Source organism: Blastomyces gilchristii (genome assembly GCF_000003855.2).
Source record: "Blastomyces gilchristii SLH14081 genomic scaffold supercont1.35, whole genome shotgun sequence".
In the NCBI taxonomy this organism is placed as follows: Eukaryota; Fungi; Ascomycota; class Eurotiomycetes; order Onygenales; family Ajellomycetaceae; genus Blastomyces; species Blastomyces gilchristii.
This window is the reverse complement of record NW_003101648.1, coordinates 16011-33526: the sequence shown is the minus strand read 5'-3', so window position 1 is coordinate 33526 and position 17516 is coordinate 16011. Positions and strand designations below refer to the sequence as shown.

Below are 17516 nucleotides of genomic sequence, written 5' to 3'. Positions count from 1 at the left end.
GAAATGTACAGACTTCAGAGAAGTCAGATATCAGAGTATATACAGTTGTAGCAGAGTCTTGAGAACTGATCATCTGTGTATATAATCAGATATCTCTTATAGAGCTATGTCTATCTCTTCAGTTATACTGAAGTATTCAGCTTGAAAATAGTTGAGATATGAAGAGAGAGCTTATCTATTCAGATTATCTTCTATCATGAATTCATGATATTTATATTGTCTTTATTATCTGAATTTTACAGGTACTTAGAGACTCATCTCTCATTGATAATAAGATTGCAGAAATGCATTATAATATGAGAACTGTTAATAGAGAATTTAGATATATTTGCATATATCTGATCAGAGATTATATAAGTAGAAGAGAGATAATTATAGATCTACAGAACTGTAGAGAACACTGACAGCATTGAGAGCTTTGCAGAAACTATTAGCTAGAGTCTATAAGAAATTATTTATAGAGAGACTTATAGTAAAGAGCAGAACTATACTACTTGAAGTTAGAGACTAATCTAAGAGAGATATGAAGTTAGCTACTAATCTGAAGATTGAGTACAGTGACAGAGCTAAAAGAGATGAAGATATTATTATAAGTGATAGTATCTCTACTTTATCAGCTGATAAAAAGTGATTAGAGAAGTTACAGTGATACTTATAAGAAGCTCAGCAGCAGTCAGACATTATTTATAAAGATATTAGAATTGAAAAATTTTTTATTCTTAAGAAGTTCTTAAATTAATATACAGATATTATTAGAAACATTCTCTCTCTATTATCTGAGTGAAAACACTTCACAGATGAATGAGAATACTCACAGTTTATAAGAATAAAAACTGTTATAGAAAAAGAAAAAAGAAGATAAGATTTTATAAACAGATCTGAGATACTTATACTACTCTAGAGAGATTTGTTTATACTATGAATAATTTTATTAAATAGTCAGATCACTCTAGTAAATAAAGAATAATTATAAATTACAGATCTAAATCATTCTATATAACTATAAAGAGTGATTGCAGACTGTGAATATCTTAATTCTATAATTTTACAGAGTTAGTGAAAGAATAAAAAATTCCTCACAATTCTACAGTATCAAAGAATGATAATTTATAAGAATGAGTGAAATATTAACTTATAAATACTTCTCTTTGATAAGAATAATCTTACAGAAAGTGATTCATCTGCAGAATGAATCTGTATAATAATTATATAAGAATTTCACAGAAAAATAATTGAAGATTAACTGAAACTCTTCAGATTGAAAGATACAGAATGAATCTGTATAATAATTATATAAGAATTTCACAGAAATAGTTGAGAGTCAATCAGAACTCTTCTATATAAAAGATGTGAGATGAATCTGTATAATAGTCAGAGAAAGATCTGCAGATTATAAAGAATCTTACAGAATAAGAAACTGAGTGACAGACTTTTTTCTCTTTATAATAATAAGAGATTTTTTCTCACTGAGATTTTTTTTTATAGATATAAAGAATTTTTAGTATCACTGCAGTGCTGAGCTTGATTCTATGAAATCACTCAGTGAAAGACTTTACAGATGAAGTCTTAGAGAGAAAGAAGTATATAAGAAATCTTACTTCTCATGAATTCTTTATCTCTATTTCTATCTCTTGTATAATTAATAGAGTTAGCAGCTCTTGACTATATATAACTATATAGACTGAAGTTCATGAATACTATTCATAACTCAGCTTGAATACTATTATATATTTAATCTCTACATTTTATCTTTCTACTGTGAATACTTCTAGTAGTTAACAGTACATATCACACTAAGCTGCAAACACCTGAATAATCGCCTGTGAGCACTTATTCTTACATAAGTATCACTGTAATACTAAGTCTGATTCTATGAAATCACTCAGTGAAAGACTTCACAGACAAATCTGTAGAGAGAGGTAAGTATGTAAGAAATTCTACTTCTCATAAATTCTTTACTTCTATTTATCTCTTGTGTAATCAATAGAGTTAGTGACTCTTGACTACACACAACTATATAGACTGAAGTTCATAATTACTATTCACAACTCAGCTTAAATACTATCATACATTTAACTTCTTAAAGTGAGAATAAGAGCACCGTAGACCTCATCATATTTGATGTTAACAAGTTCTCATTCATCGGGTTCCCCGACTAGGAAGAGGTGATTGAGTAGCTTGATAATTGGCATTCGCCTTTGAGGGTTTTGCTGTAGCATCAATGAAAGAAATGATACAAGATGCTGAACATTCTCAGTACCGAAGTCATATGGCAACCTGTCTGTCAGGTGTTTTGTAAACTTCTCATGCATCTGACCATTCTCATCAAGGAGTTGGCTAATACGGTATGTGTGCTCTTTGTCAATCTGTTCAGCTGTGAGGCCAAAAGACCCCAAGGGAAATAATGGCTCATTTGTCGCCAATTCAAATATCTTTACACAAGGATTAGATTGGAGAGAACTGAGTTTAGATACAGAGGGGCATACCAAACAACCCAAGGCCCAGATATCTATGCTGGCATCCCAAGTATTTCGGTGGATTAGCTCAGGTGCACGCAAGGCTGTCGGTGTTACCGGCCGCTGATCATGTTGTCGACTCCATAGAGCTAGGTAATGACATGAGTCTTGTATCAGCTTTGAGTTCAATATAAACAATGGGTGCATCATACCTCCACCCAGATCACCAATCTTAACCAAGATTGTGGTGAAGTCTGCATCATCCAGTTCGCCCCGACATCTCTGTGTAGCCATCAAATATTCCGGCGCGCTGTCATCTACCTTCACTCCTTCTAGCCACCTAACAGGGCTGAACTCAGGAGGCTGCAAAAATGCCTCGCTGTGCGCAGCCCCAACAATTGAAAACATAACATTTGCAGGTTGCAGATCTGCATTACGTCAGGACACTATTGAATATCATGCTTCAGGAGTTGACCTACCGCAATGAATTATGCCTAGCTGATGAAGGAAGTCGAGACCTAACAAGACTTGTTTGGAAATAGCTCGTATGTAGGCTGCGTGGTGCGGTCTTCTGCTGACACTCATTATTTCACCATCGGATATCATTGCAGGGAACACCAGACACAAGTGTGTCCCATTTGGACCATCATGCTCAAAATAATCCAGCAGTTCAATAACATGCCCTTTGCCAGGATGATCTAGGCCTGGAGCAGACAGTTTAAGGAGTATAGCAAGCTCTTTATTGTTTCTGGAAGCATCTGCTTTCAGTATCTTCAATGCAACATGACGCTGGAGCCTTAAATGTATTAGTTGTCACTGAGGAAGTATGGTCGGCCAAAGAGAGACTCACAATTGATCATGTGTAAGCCATACTGTTGAAAATTGACCAAACGCCAACTTTCCGATAACCTCATACCTCTGATTGAATACATCGTGAAGGTGTACTGGATGATAGCCTCCCTGCCGATACTCCTCAACAGGCTCAACGACATCGTGGATTCTTTCGAAACGCCGCATTTTGAATTCACAGGCAACTGGCATCTGGCTGAGGAATCGACCCGGAAGTTGTTTGCAAGTTGACCATATCCAGGGCTCATGTCATAAAGCCATACCAGATTTTCAGGCTGAGGGATGTGGCAGGAGCTGACAAACTCATTCAATGTCATGTGACAGAGCTTGAACTGTCCAATAATTTGACGAAACAGCTCCTGCTCCTGGCGCTTACTCGCAAGACACTGAATGCTTCACTTTCTCCTCCACACATGACCCAGAAAGCAGATTGGTGAAGCTATTTAAGAATACCTAGCCAAAAGTTCCATTTGCATGATAGAGACTGATCCTTGCAAATATTTCGGTGCACCATTACCTATAAATTACCTCCAAGCCTATGGAGCGATGGATTCTCGATTGTGATGGCGACTCTCCACCATAGTATCTACAACTTTAAGCCGCGCCTCCCGCACTTATGCTCTGGAAATATATACCTCGCCATGCCATGATGCCATTGTCATTGTTTACTTACCCTTAAAATCTTCTACTTATCAATAATCAAAGCTCTATCCAAGTCACTACTCTACCGCCCCGCATGGTCCTGCCTGTTGAATTCAAGCCTCCTACCATGTACTCCACCCAGCCAAACGTGAGGACGGAGATCGAGGAGCTGGTGCGAGACCACCACCAAAACAATTTGCTGGGGAAGGATGGAAAGATCTATGACAAAGCTGTTGTCATGTAAGGAAGCTATCCTTTCGGACTTTGAAATTCGCTAATGGTCGCCAAGCTGCAACTTCCATACAAGTAGCCATAGTGGTGACCCAAAAGAACATTGTACCGTTGAATATCATGCCGGAAGCTACGTGAAGACTCAGCACATCTACCACAAGGATTGAGTCGAGGTCCCGTTTGGAGGTTATGGATGCGGATGAACAGGGAAGCACTAGTGGATTATGTGACGGAAGGGAGAATTTGGGAAAATGTCACATAACAGGTAACTAACTTAGTTAACTTTTGTAGGCTAACTACTGGGGCAAAAGAGCTCAGTCACCACCAGCGCACTGCTGGTAGAAGGGCCGATCAACCCGGGACCCCCAATAACTTTAATGCTGCGGGGCTGCTAAGTCAAGAGGCTTATCGATATTCTTGATCACGAGGCTTATATTCATCTACATTACTACTCATACCAGAGCTTTCGTTAACCCCCCAATTATATGATTGAAACCCCCGAACCGTCCCGCTAGAAAATGCCATTATAAGTTAGTCAAAATCAGCATCAGGGATCTGCATGCATAACCTGGTAATAAATTTTATGGATGTTGCTTGATAACATTTGGCACTAGGCTCCAGCCTTGGCGGGAGGTTCATTGGTTGATATCTCGACTAGACGAGGGCGAATGGCACTGACTGCAGAGCTCATAAGAGAGAATCATGAGCCACAAGCGGAGTAGGCGCCCTGATAAACATCGGCCCCCACTCTAGGGTAGATTTGGTTGGTGATTGCATTCGCAGCGCTCGGCGCCAGCAGAATCCATGTTGGGTTTCAACACAGTAATAAACTTGTTGGTTCATAACCAGATCAGCTTAGTTGGCAGTCTTCGCGCTGAGCTTGAGCTTGTAAACAGGGCTGGAAACTGAAAAGCGAGGCTCAAGATGGATGGCTGATAATGTTCAGCCACTTTTCATTTGCTATGTACAGCCCATTTTCATCTCCGCAAAGGGTTATTGCAATAAACAGTTTATATTCATCAAAACTGCTCAATATTGATGATTACACACAGCTCGTCCCACTACAGCACCTATTGTAGCCCTCAACTTCTGCCTCTTCTGTTTTCTAGTCAGGGTTCAAGGACAGTTCTTTATACTAATCAAAACCCCCAAACGGCCAAACGATCATGGAGGACTCGCGATGAAGACAATTATACAAATGTTGATATTTGCAGTGATGACAGATGTGCCTCGCATAGCCTAGGTTGTGAATGCGTCTTCTAAATCCACCAGCTTATACAGGCTGATGGAAGCTGACAATGCTTCAGTTTAAACGCTGAGTAATCTTATTCCCAGCTATACCACCCACCCTTGATTTTTTGGGGTTTCTGCTCAGAATCTGGGTTTCATCTTCCACATCTTTGTTTGCAGCAGCAAAGCTCCATTGCACATCCTCAGTTTCATCAGTCACAGTTGAAATATCAGAATCATCTAAGATAGCAGCTATGTCAGAGTTCATCTGATGCTGAGATGCAGAATGACATTGAGACTCAGTCTCTGAGAATCTTTCATTTGCTGCTCTAATAACTTCAGTCCTCTTTTCCTTTGTTCAATCTCAGGTATTTCTGTATACTGATACTCCTTGCTGAAAAGTTTCCAAGTTATCAGTCATATCTCAAGTATTGAGCTGAGTTATAATATACTCAGAACAGTAATCTGAACTGCTGAACTTGATGAGATGAGTTGTATATAGCTTGAGTTAACTGCCATGATAAGTTGATGTAAGAGTATAGACATTGTTGTCATAGATTGATTCATCTTCTTTATATAACTAAAGAGAATGCATTTCTCAGACTTCTAGAGTGCTATTATAACAAGCCTGATGTGTAGTCACAGTCAGAGATTCATTGAGATCTTTCACTTCTAAAAAGAAGTTTGATGCTATTGAGAGGTCATTCTGTATTGATGAAACAATCTGACTGCTCAGTTTCTTACAGATTTGACACTTGAGCTGTTCAGAATGAGTGTTATAGAAGTGATCTGATCTGGCAGAAGTCAGTGTATCATCAGTTAAGAGAGCAAGATTGACAAATGAATAATTCTCTCTGACACATTTAAGATCACTGATATTATTATTAAGAATTGAAACTACTGAAACTGTAACAGGCTTCTCTTTGAATGCATATGCATCTGCTTCTCTGAAATCTTCAAAGTACTTCTCAGAGAACTTCAAGAGAGAAAGAGAAGCTTATGATTGTGTCAATATTTCATTGATCTTCATTCAGTTATTCAGTTTTAATGACTTCTCACTGTCTGAATACCTATACTCCAGTGAATAAACTCTATGGTCAATTAAATTCTGCTGGAAGTTCCTACTATATGCTGAGATGCTTGAGGTTTTTGTGGTCATCTTTGTGTTTGCGGTAATGAATGATAAAGGAGATTCCACCCGACGCTTCCTACGATGGGAGGTTGAACTCATCGGTTGAGAGACAGAATACTGGGATAACATTAGCACCGAGGTGAGTATTGAGTTGTAGTTACATACATTTCTCAAATCAGACAGTTCAGGTTCTTTCAATCTCAAAAACCTCTCTATCTTCTTTAAGTGATCAGGCAGATAATCATGAAGAATATCTGAAGCAAAATAAAATACTTCACAGTGCTTCAGCTCAGTAAATTGTTGAGTGATAGATCTATGAAGTTTTTACAATAATTCTTGAGAGCTGTTTCTTCAGTCTAACTCTTTTATTATGCTCTTGATTAATCAAATCTTTGATAGATTATTTCAGTAAGACTGGCTGAGCTTCTGCTTCTTCAACTGATGATGTGAGGTTTTGAAAGAATGCTCAAGGTGCTGACACTTGCAGGATAGCCTAAAGTTGTACAACAAAGGCATATGGCGGCGGTCATAGAGCGTTTTAAATTCTTAAATGGAAAGAAGAGAGGAGTAAAGGTCATTTTGTAATAAATTATCACTCATAAATGAGCTTCGACAATGCCGAAGCTGTTCTAACAAAAATATCTTAATGCACATGAGTCTCTGTGTGCAAAGATGTTACAGAGCTAAGCTCAAAACAGAAGACCTCATAAGATTGATTTTACAGCTTATTATTAATAATAATAGAAGAGATAGAACTGTAAAAACATATAGAGATTTATTTTTCAGTGTAAAAGCATCAGCTAACTAAGTAAGAAAAAAAATAAAAAATATCTCACTCTATTCTACTGACTTATATATTATTCTTAAGAACAGTTTGAGTAATCTAAAGAAGACTTATAATAGTTCTGAATTTAGTCTTCAGAACTGTATTCTTCTTACACAGAGTCTTATTTTTAATATAAAGAGTTAAAATCTTAATATTATAATCATTAACTGATTCAATACTTACTGTCTATTTTTTCAAGACTCTAGCTTCTGTATTCTCAGCTGCAGAGTACTTCTTAAATAAGCTTTTCTTCTTAACTTTCTTTCTCTTTTCATTCTTCTACTTCTTTTCTTTCACTTTATTATTCTTCTTACTGATATTGATTATATATAACTATTAGTTAATTATATTAGAATTGATATATTTTATATTAAAAAGTGACTCACTTCTATAATAAGAGCAGTAACTTTCAGTACTATTATAATAATAACTAATACAAGCTTTATAAGACTGATTTAGAGTGCTGATACAGATAATAAAAGAGTCTTCTTCTCTAATATAATAACTGCAGAGAACTGTAAAAACAGCACTGTAAAATTATAGAAGAAGAGCTTTATAATTTGTATTAATTTTTATATTAATCTGATAACTCTTCTATAAGACTGACTTATAAGTACAGAGTAATTTGATAAGAGTCTGTAACTTCTTTAACAACTTCTCAGATATTCTTTCAGTTAAATAAGTCAATAGTTAACTTAATAATCTAGAATCAGCAGATGCAGCAGAGACAGATACAGATATAGATATAGAACTGAGAATAAGATTAATAGCTAATAACTTAACAGATTAAACAAGGTTATTAAGAACTATACTGACTGTTAAAATTATAATTTTCATTATTTTAAGAATCTCACTTCTAATGAATATATTTCAAGATATTATTTTCAGTTATAATAATAGTATTAATGATTTTTTAAACTTCTGATAAATTAATAGAGATAAATAAAATGATTTCTGAAAAAAAAAAAAAAACAGCTGACAGAGATAAGAGATGAAAGATAAGATGAATTCTTTAAAAAGAAAGAGAATACTCTGAGATTTATTTACTTCTTCTTATACATGTATTAACAGCTGTAAGAATTCAATATCTCTAATTATATAATGTAACACAGGTCTTAATAATACAGGCCTTAGAAGATTCTCAATCTCTCAGATCAAAGATATTATTATATTAAATCTAAGCTATATAGATTAATATCTAAATTATTCTAATATCTTCTATAGATTACTAACTACTCATTCTCAGATTTAGTGATTATAATAGAATTGACTGTAATAAATTTGTTAAATTCAATGATTAAATTCAGTGAATCTGTAAGTAGAATAGATAAAGAGAATGATAAAATAGAGAATAAAGAACTTACAGTAATAAAGAATAAATAAATAAATAGATTAAATATGAACTGTGAAAAAGATGAAATAAAGAGTGAATAAAGCTATATAGAATATAGATTAGTAGAGATCTATAAAAAGAAAAGAAATATAACTTAGTTATCTATTAACTTTAATATCTTATATAATTAATCTCATGCATCTATATACTTCTACTCACTTTATTATCAGATCAGTGAAATCTGAAATAATTAAAGAATTACTTAAATAGAAGACCTTAATATATTTTAATCTGTGAAACTGCAACATATGTAAGATTAGTCTGAAATTCAGTCTCAGAAATATCAAGAACAGTCTGATCAAGTGATAATTCTTGAAATTTATAAATAGTAATGATATATATAACTGTAATAAAGAACTGTGTATAGCTGTAGACTTAATTAATATAAGAAAAGTCATAATAGCTATGAAAGATAGATATAAGTTTAAGATTCTCTTATTTTAAATAAGCAGAGCTGTTATATTTATTAAAATTGATTAACAGTATAAATGAAGAATCTTGATAAGAATTCTTCATATCTGAACTTTATACAATATTATGAAGAGTTTCAAGAGCACTGTTAATAAGCTCACAGTCTGTTTAAATATTCTATAGAAGTATAATTTAATAGCTGATAAAGAGAGAAAGATTCTGATGAAAATTATCAGTCTTATCAGAATCTAACTGAGAAGTATCTATTTTAATATTTATAGTCTGAATATTAATAACAGATTGTTTACAGCTTTAAATAGTATCATTATTATAGATATGAATATAGTATTTCTTTATATAAATGTGAATTATATTCTCAAAGATTAGAACTTTATAAGAGATAAGAGTCTATATATACTTTGAAAGAAACTCTTACTTATTCAGAGTTAACTGATTAAGCTAAAGATTTTTCAAGATCTTATAGAACTGACAGCTGATAATATCTTTATTCACTTATCATTGAATCACAGTAAGTTGAATGATTTTACTAAAAGTTAAGTAAATTTAACAGCTCTGAATATCTTCTTTATAATCAATACATCTGTTATAATAGAGCAGGGTTTGAAAAATAGATAAGAGTTAATAGAAATCTTCACTAAGAATGACACTGAGATCATTAAAATAAGTATTCTTATAAGAGAATATGTAATGACAGATCTGATTAATTTATGAAAGTTACTGTAAATCAATCATTGACTTTCCATTAATTAATAGATAGTAAATGTGGCGGGCTGCGCCCGATCAATCATATAGACTATTTCATTACACTTCATAGATTCTTTCATTCCCGATCACCAATCCTCGGCTGCTATGAACGCGCGTAACATATGCTCTGATTCTCAGTCATTTCTGATCATCAATCCTCAGCTGCTATAAACGCGCGTATATTCTTCCGCCCTGAAGCTCCACTGCATACATCATCACATACATGTATAAATATTCATCTTGATCACTGATTCTCACACTTTCTCTTTCTTTTCTTCTTTAACATTTTTATCTTTGTTAAATAAAACCTATTAATATAATATCAATCTATTTAATGTAGGTCTCTTACACTATAAAAACATTCATTATCTTCTTATTAGAAAATGATTATTTATGCATTATCTTCTCATTAGAAATGATTATTCATTGAGAGATATCTGAACATGTAAAGATGTGTAAGAAATAGAGAAACAGTTAAACAGTTAAGTGAATACTGAGTTCTCAGATAGAAGCTTGCTCATCAGTCACTCTGACTCTGTAACAAGATCTTATGAAAAGAATAAGATCTTATAAGAGAATATCAGTGAAAGATCTGAGAGTTCTAACACTCAGATATATGAGAATATAATTACACTTTCTCAGATTTCACAGATATCACACATTTAATAATTGATATAATCATGTCTAACAATAATATGAAACTCTTGAATGTGAGTATAGATATAATGTCACAGTGACTCTAAGCAATGTTGAAATTATAATAATAATAAATAGCTGATATGCATGCAACTCAATAACTTCAATATGAAGAGATTTAATAATTAACTCATGCAATTTCAATATCTACAGAATCAAATACAAAAGTACTGAAAGAATACTTAGACACTCTTATATATTTCAATACTTTCAATCTCACTCTCTACTCATCATGAAGAATGAGAATGCTTATAAAACTGAGTGTAGATGAAGATTTCATCAGTTTATTAATTAATCAAGATTGATATATCAATGAATGATTGAAAGATCACATGAAACAGAAGTTTCATTCATAAATGAAAGCATATGAATCAGCATTGAAAATGCCTGATAATATCATGAAATATCTTGATGTTCTGTTTCAAGACACTGCTATATAACAGAGAGTATTAGATTAATTACAGAGTATCTGACAGAGAAACACTTCTCTTACAACATTTATTTCTGACTTTAATATCAAGATTCTAGAAGCAGATGATCAATCTTGAGAGAATCAAATAAAGATTAGCATGCTTAAGAAGACATTGACTTTTGAACTCTTACAGACTCTTATAAGTGTAGACAAAGATCAGACTTATAAAGACTTCTGCATACAGCTTCAGACATTGAATAACTATCTTATCAAGCTCAAGAGTATACAGAACAGTGACAGAAGACATTACATCTCAGTCACTTATACACTTATATCAAAGAACAACAATGATGCAGATGTCATGAACTGAATAGATTCAAATGTCTATGCATAAGCAAGAGTTTCCACTGTTTGAACAGGCTTTCAAGTCTCTGAAATTACTCTTAAAGAAGTCATCAATCAATATCAACATAAAGTGTGTATCAACTGTAACTGATCAGAACACATTGCTTTCAACTATCAATCAATCTATATGTCTTTATACTCAAGAGAAAGATCAGTGTCTTCTCATTCAAAGAATGAATCAGCATCTGTGTGTGTCAATCATATTACATTAGAGAAAGATTCAGAAGATAACTATAAGAATGTCTCAGTGAAACAGAGAAAAGATTAGCTTCTGTTCAAATTTATAAACAGAAGCTTGAAGAGATTGAATGATAATAATTTAAAGAGAAGATGACAATGAATACAATTCTTGTATCTACTGTGATTGATAATATGTATAATATGAAAGCCATGATAGACAGCAGTCTATGTCACTATGCAATGATAAAATCTTCAGTTATAAGACATCATAACCTTCAGCATATTCTCTTATCAAAACCTCAACTCCTTGCAGAATTTGATGATACAAAAGACATTTGTACTCATTACATGATGAAGCTAATCATAGATGTGAGAGAACATCAACATGAAGATATCTATATATATAAAGTTAATAATCTTGATTATAATCTTATATTAGAACTTGTCTGACTATCTGAACAAGGCATCTTATTAAACACTTGAAGTAGAAGCTTGATATTTTCTAATAATGATAGAGTTTATAAAGATGACATTTATAAGATTATGAATCTGATACAGATCTCTATCAACATATATAAAATACTTTGAAAAAGAAGTCACTGACACTAGAATTATATGACAATCTATTTCACCAGTCTGATCAATATTAAAAAGGCTCTAGAAAAGTTATTCTGTGTTACAATAACAGATTCTCATATAAAACTCTCTTAATAATATCATGAATATCTAGATATCTTCTGATAAGATAATATTACAAACATATTTCTCTTACAAGATTCTGAAGTGAATCACAGTATCAAGTTAGAGAAGAAGAATGATAAGAATCTTGAATTATCATGAGATTCTCTTTACAACATGTCTCAAGATGAACTTCTTCTTCTTCAAAAGACACTCAATGATCTGTTAAATAAAGAATTCATACATATTAGCAACTCTTTCACTGCAGCCTCTATTCTCTTTGCAAAGAAATTAGATGAAGAACTTCAATTCTGTGTGAACTATTGAGATCTGAATAGATTGATAAAGAAAGATCAATATCTCTTATCTCTTATCAATGAAATTCTAGCACAAATCAGATAAGCTTAATGATTTATAAAACTAGATGTTATCACTGCATTTCATAAGATTTATATTACTGAAGAAGATGAATGACTTACAGTATTCTGAACATATTATAGCCTCTTTGAATGAATAGTCACACTCTTTAAACTGACTAACACTCTCAGTACATTTCAGAAGTATATTAACTGAGCACTCTAAGATTTTCTTGATGAGTTTGTATCTACTTATCTAGATAATATTCTCATCTTCATCAATGAATTCAGAAAGAATATCAAGAATATATATGAAAGATATTATAATAGCTACAAGAAGTAGAACTACTGATAGATATTAATAAGTATGATTTTGAAGTCAAGAGTATCAAGTATCTGAGTTTTATTATAGAAGCTGATAAGAGAATTTGAATGAATTCTGAGAAAGTCTTCATCATTCTTGAATGAGAAGCTCTGTATACTGTGAAAGATATATAAAGCTTCATCAGATTTACTAACTTCTATCAGTGATTTATATAAAACTTCTCAGATATTACAAGATCACTTACAGATCTCACTAAGAAAGACTCAGTATTTCAATGATTAGCAGACACTGAAGCTGCATTTATATAGATGAAGAAGATATTTATTAATACTTCTCTACTGATAACATTTGATTCTGATCATAAGATAGTTATTGAAGCTGATTTCTCTGACTATATAATAGAAGAAGTAATATTATAATATGATAATAAAGATGTTCTACAATTATGTATCTTTATATCTAAGAAACTGAGTTCTGCTGAATACAATTATAAGATCTATGATAAGAAACTTCTTATAATCATACACTGTTTAGAAGAATGAAACTCTGAACTCTGAAGTATCTCTGAATTTGAGATAGTCACAGATTATAAGAATTTTAAATACTTTATAACTACTCATAAACTTACTGAATAACAGATGCAATAATCTGAGTTCTTAAATCACTTTCATTTTATAATATACTATCATTCTGACAGTCAGAACTCAATGATAGATGCTCTCTCACAATGAGAGTAGAATATATTATTCAATGTAATAGATACTCACTGAATGAACTGAGAGCACTGACTCTTGAATCTGAAGATACTAGTTAATTAAGATAAAATATCTCACAGCACTATACATACTTCTTCAATTAGAACTATCACTGATATCTTAACTTCTCTCAAATCTATATTAGATAAGCTATGATATACAGTAGCTTAAATCAATGAACTTCTTTAAGCACTCACTGAAGCAGTATAATAAGAAGCATTTCAATTTCTTTCAGAATTATATGTAAGAACTGACATCTCAGAATATTTAATTAATGATAATAATACTTTATAATTTTATAAATAACACTGAGTCTCTCACTCTAAATTCTTACACACTCAGATAATGCAAGAGATGCATAATTTATATATAACTGATTATTCAGGTCATGAACAACTGTATAGAATGATCTCTTAAGAGTTCTATTAATCTGAGATATTAAACAGTATCAGATACTTCATTTAAAACTGCAATCACTGTTCTTTCATTATCTTATGAAAGAATTATAGAAAAGATCTACTGAAATTACTCAATATTTCTGATAGAATCTGATAAGATGTAGTAATTAACTTCACTATCAATCTATTTAAGAGTAAGAGTTATAGAAACATTCTGATTATTGTGAATTAATTAAGTAAAGATGTAATATTAAAATCTTGTAATAAGATAAATGCTGAATAAGTCACTGAAGCTTTTCTACAGAGTCTGTTCTATCAGATGTATGAATTACTGAGATTTATAGTATCAGATCAGAACTGTTAATTTGTGAGTACTCTCTGAACTAGAATCTGTCAAGTTCTCAAGATTATATATTATCTGTTAACTGTCTATCACTTCAAGACTGATGATGTATCAGAATGAATAATTCAGACTGTAAAAAATTATCTTTATAAGTTCTATAATCACTTATAAGATGATTGATATAATCTTCTTCTACATGCAGAGATCACTATTAATAATCAAGATACTGTTTCAATAGATATAAGTCTGTTCTTTCTTATATATAAATATCACATGAAAGTGTTGAATTTTCTAGAGATTACACAGTTTACACTGAATTCTCACAGTTCAATTCAGATTATTAATAATATAGTAACAAAGCTCTGAAATATCTGTAATTAAGCAGAGATCTTCATAATAACTGTGAAACAAGATTAAGAGAATTAAATCAATGTTCACTGAGATCTCACTGAACAATATAAGATAGAAGAACTAATATGATTAAATCTTAAGAATATATGAATCATACATTCATCTTATACACTAGATTATCATTATATTAGATATAAAGTAATAGAAGTTCTAGATAGTTATAACTACTATCTTGATACATTATTAGAGATTCATGATATATTTTATACAAGCTTACTCTGCTGTATCATCACTGATTCATTCTCTTCTCAGCTGACTTCTGACTGACAGTCACCAGACATTATAGAAGAAGATAATGAGCTTGAGTAAGAGATTGAGAATATTCTCAATAAGAGATCTCACAGCCGCAGCTGATAATATCTTATGAAATGAGTCAGCTATAATCAACTGATCTGAACTCTGAGTTTCATATTATTTAAAACAGTGACTCTTGATCAACGAGAACTGCTTCTGAAAAGAGAGGGCTAATGTGACAGGCTGTACCTGATCAATTATATAGACTATTCTATTACACTTCATAGATTCTTCCATTTCTGATCACTGATCCTCAGCTGCTATGAACACATGTAATATACACTCTGATTCTCAGCCATTTCTGATCATCAATTCTCGGCTGCTACAAACACGCGTATATTCTTCCGCTCTGAAGCTCCACCGCGTACACCACCACATACATGTATAAATATTCATCTTAATCACTGATTCTCACACTTTCTCTTTCTTTCCTTCTTTAACATTTTTATCTTTGTTAAATAAGATCTATCAATATAATATCAATCTATTCAGTGTAGACTTCTTACAGTGAACATTCTTAAAAAGAGTCTGTAAAGATTGAAGATTTTGAGAATTAAGTAGTTTATATAATATATTCTTGTATATGAGAAGCTGAAATAACACATGTAAGATTTAAGTGTTAATGAAGTGAGCAGCTATATCAGTTAACATAGCTTAAATAATTGAGATTGAGACATCTTGAGTCTCTGCAAGATTTTGAAGAGTTATAGATAAAATCATAATCAGATAAGTTTTATCAGTGTTATCTTCACTATCTAGATTAATTAGTAAAGAATCCGAGAACTCACTGTTAAGAATCTCAGTATAATAATAGAGAATAGTATTATAAAGAAGATATTAATCAGAGTTTTAAGTCTTGAGTGAGTCATATTTATAAAGAGTAGTATCTGTAGAAAAGTCAGTCTTTATATTATTTTAAAATTCTCTATTAAGATTGATATAAGTGTCAATATAAGAGCTTCAATCATAGTTGAAATCTAAGAACTGATGATCAAGCTGTTCACAGTTTTAAATATCAATGAGATTATTATTATCATACTATGAGTTTTGATAAATAAGTAATACTTAAGAGAGATTAAGCTTCTCTTCATTATTCTGATTAGCTTTAAACTCAGGTTCTGATTCTGATATGTCTTCATCATAGACATTAACTAGGTGATTATAAGAAAGACAGTTATAATTAAAGATCTCTGTAAAAAAGAGTCAAGAAGTGAGAAGATTAACAATTTTAAGATCTTTAATTTGATGAAAAGAGTGATAAAGAAGAAGTTTGATATAAGTATAGTTCTCTGAATCAGTTTTAAATCAATAAACAGAAAAGTAAATCAATACTCAGAATTTTATACAGAGATATCTTTTAATTTAATAACTGTAAGAAAAGATTTGAAGAAATTTAAAAAATGAAAGATCTTCAAATTCAGTTGACTGCTATTTATATTTTTTTAAAAAGAATAAATCATATTATAATTTATCAGATTCAAGAATATAGCTATAATAATATTAAAATTCAGACTGATAATCAACTGTAATTAACTCATGAGAACTTATTTATAAAGCAAGATTTAAAAGAAGATGATAAATCTTCTGAGTAGATTAATCATACTTATTAATGAGCTGATTTATAAGTTTAACAACTGCAGAGAGTAGTGAGTGACTTGAACTGACTCTTGAAATTATTTATTAAATAATCTAATGATAGAATTCTGTGTCTGTTTCAGCCTTGATAATATACTTAGACAGATAATCAAGAACAGCATAGCTGTCAGTGTAGAAAGCAATATCAGTATTTACTAGTCAGCTAACTGTAATCAATCTGTTATTATTATTGAGAATTGAGTTATTACAATGAGAATACAGCTGATAATATCTACTACTTAAAGATTTAAGAATAGCACAGTCAGTCTGACATTTATATGAAAAGTGAAATCAATAATATAGATTATCAGTGACTTAGTGTTTATGAATACAGTACTTTTCACTACAGTGATAATATTAAACACAGTTAAGAACTGTAGATAAATATTCAATGATATTCATCTAATCAGAATAACTAAGAGAAAGAAATAACTATATATCTTCAGACTAAGTGTGATTAGACTCAGAATTCTCAGCTGTAATAATGAGATCTCAGTAGTCAGCAAAGACTTAACAGAAGTCTTCATTTATATCAAGTTCAGAATTCAGTGTATTCTTACATTAAAATACACTATGTGAGTGCACTGATCTATGATCTTGTCACTTATAACAAGTGCAGTGATCTAGAATTTTGAATTTCAGATCTAGAATCTTTTTCTTAAAGATTGTAAGTTATAGATGAAAGTAATGAAT

General features: G+C 31.7%; 4 protein-coding genes across 5 annotated transcripts; 1 reads left to right on the top strand and 3 right to left on the bottom strand.

Annotated features, from left to right (window-relative positions):
• Positions 1–2069: 2069 nt before the first annotated feature.
• BDBG_09076 lies at positions 2070–3673 on the bottom strand. Of its 2 annotated transcripts, XM_002620472.2 has the most exons (5): positions 3307–3673; positions 2936–3252; positions 2669–2884; positions 2487–2605; positions 2070–2432 (listed from the first exon to the last, which is right to left on the bottom strand). In XM_002620472.2, the coding sequence occupies exons 1-5, from the start codon at positions 3495–3497 to the stop codon at positions 2136–2138; spliced, it is 1140 nt and encodes a 379-aa protein (XP_002620518.2). In that variant the 5' UTR covers positions 3498–3673; the 3' UTR covers positions 2070–2135. The 2 variants fall into 2 exon arrangements, with proteins under 2 accessions (XP_002620518.2, XP_031581209.1); XM_031723860.1 differs by having other exon boundaries at positions 2487–2884.
• BDBG_17944 (uncharacterized protein) lies at positions 3084–4443 on the top strand. Its single transcript, XM_031725557.1, has 2 exons — positions 3084–4187; positions 4237–4443. Exons 1-2 carry the CDS (start codon positions 4042–4044, stop codon positions 4343–4345), a joined length of 255 nt encoding a protein of 84 aa, XP_031581208.1. The 5' UTR covers positions 3084–4041; the 3' UTR covers positions 4346–4443.
• Positions 4444–5481: 1038 nt separating this feature from the next.
• On the bottom strand, positions 5482–5676 carry BDBG_17943 (uncharacterized protein; the record flags this gene model as incomplete). Its single annotated transcript, XM_031725556.1, has 1 exon — positions 5482–5676. One exon carries the CDS (start codon positions 5674–5676, stop codon positions 5482–5484), a length of 195 nt encoding a protein of 64 aa, XP_031581207.1.
• A 375-nt stretch (positions 5677–6051) lies between these two features.
• Positions 6052–6794, bottom strand: BDBG_17942 (uncharacterized protein; the record flags this gene model as incomplete). Its single annotated transcript, XM_031725555.1, has 3 exons — positions 6052–6404; positions 6534–6657; positions 6706–6794. Coding segments are annotated over 3 exons (566 nt in total), but the record flags the coding sequence as incomplete, so codon positions are not given.
• Positions 6795–17516: the final 10722 nt, after the last annotated feature.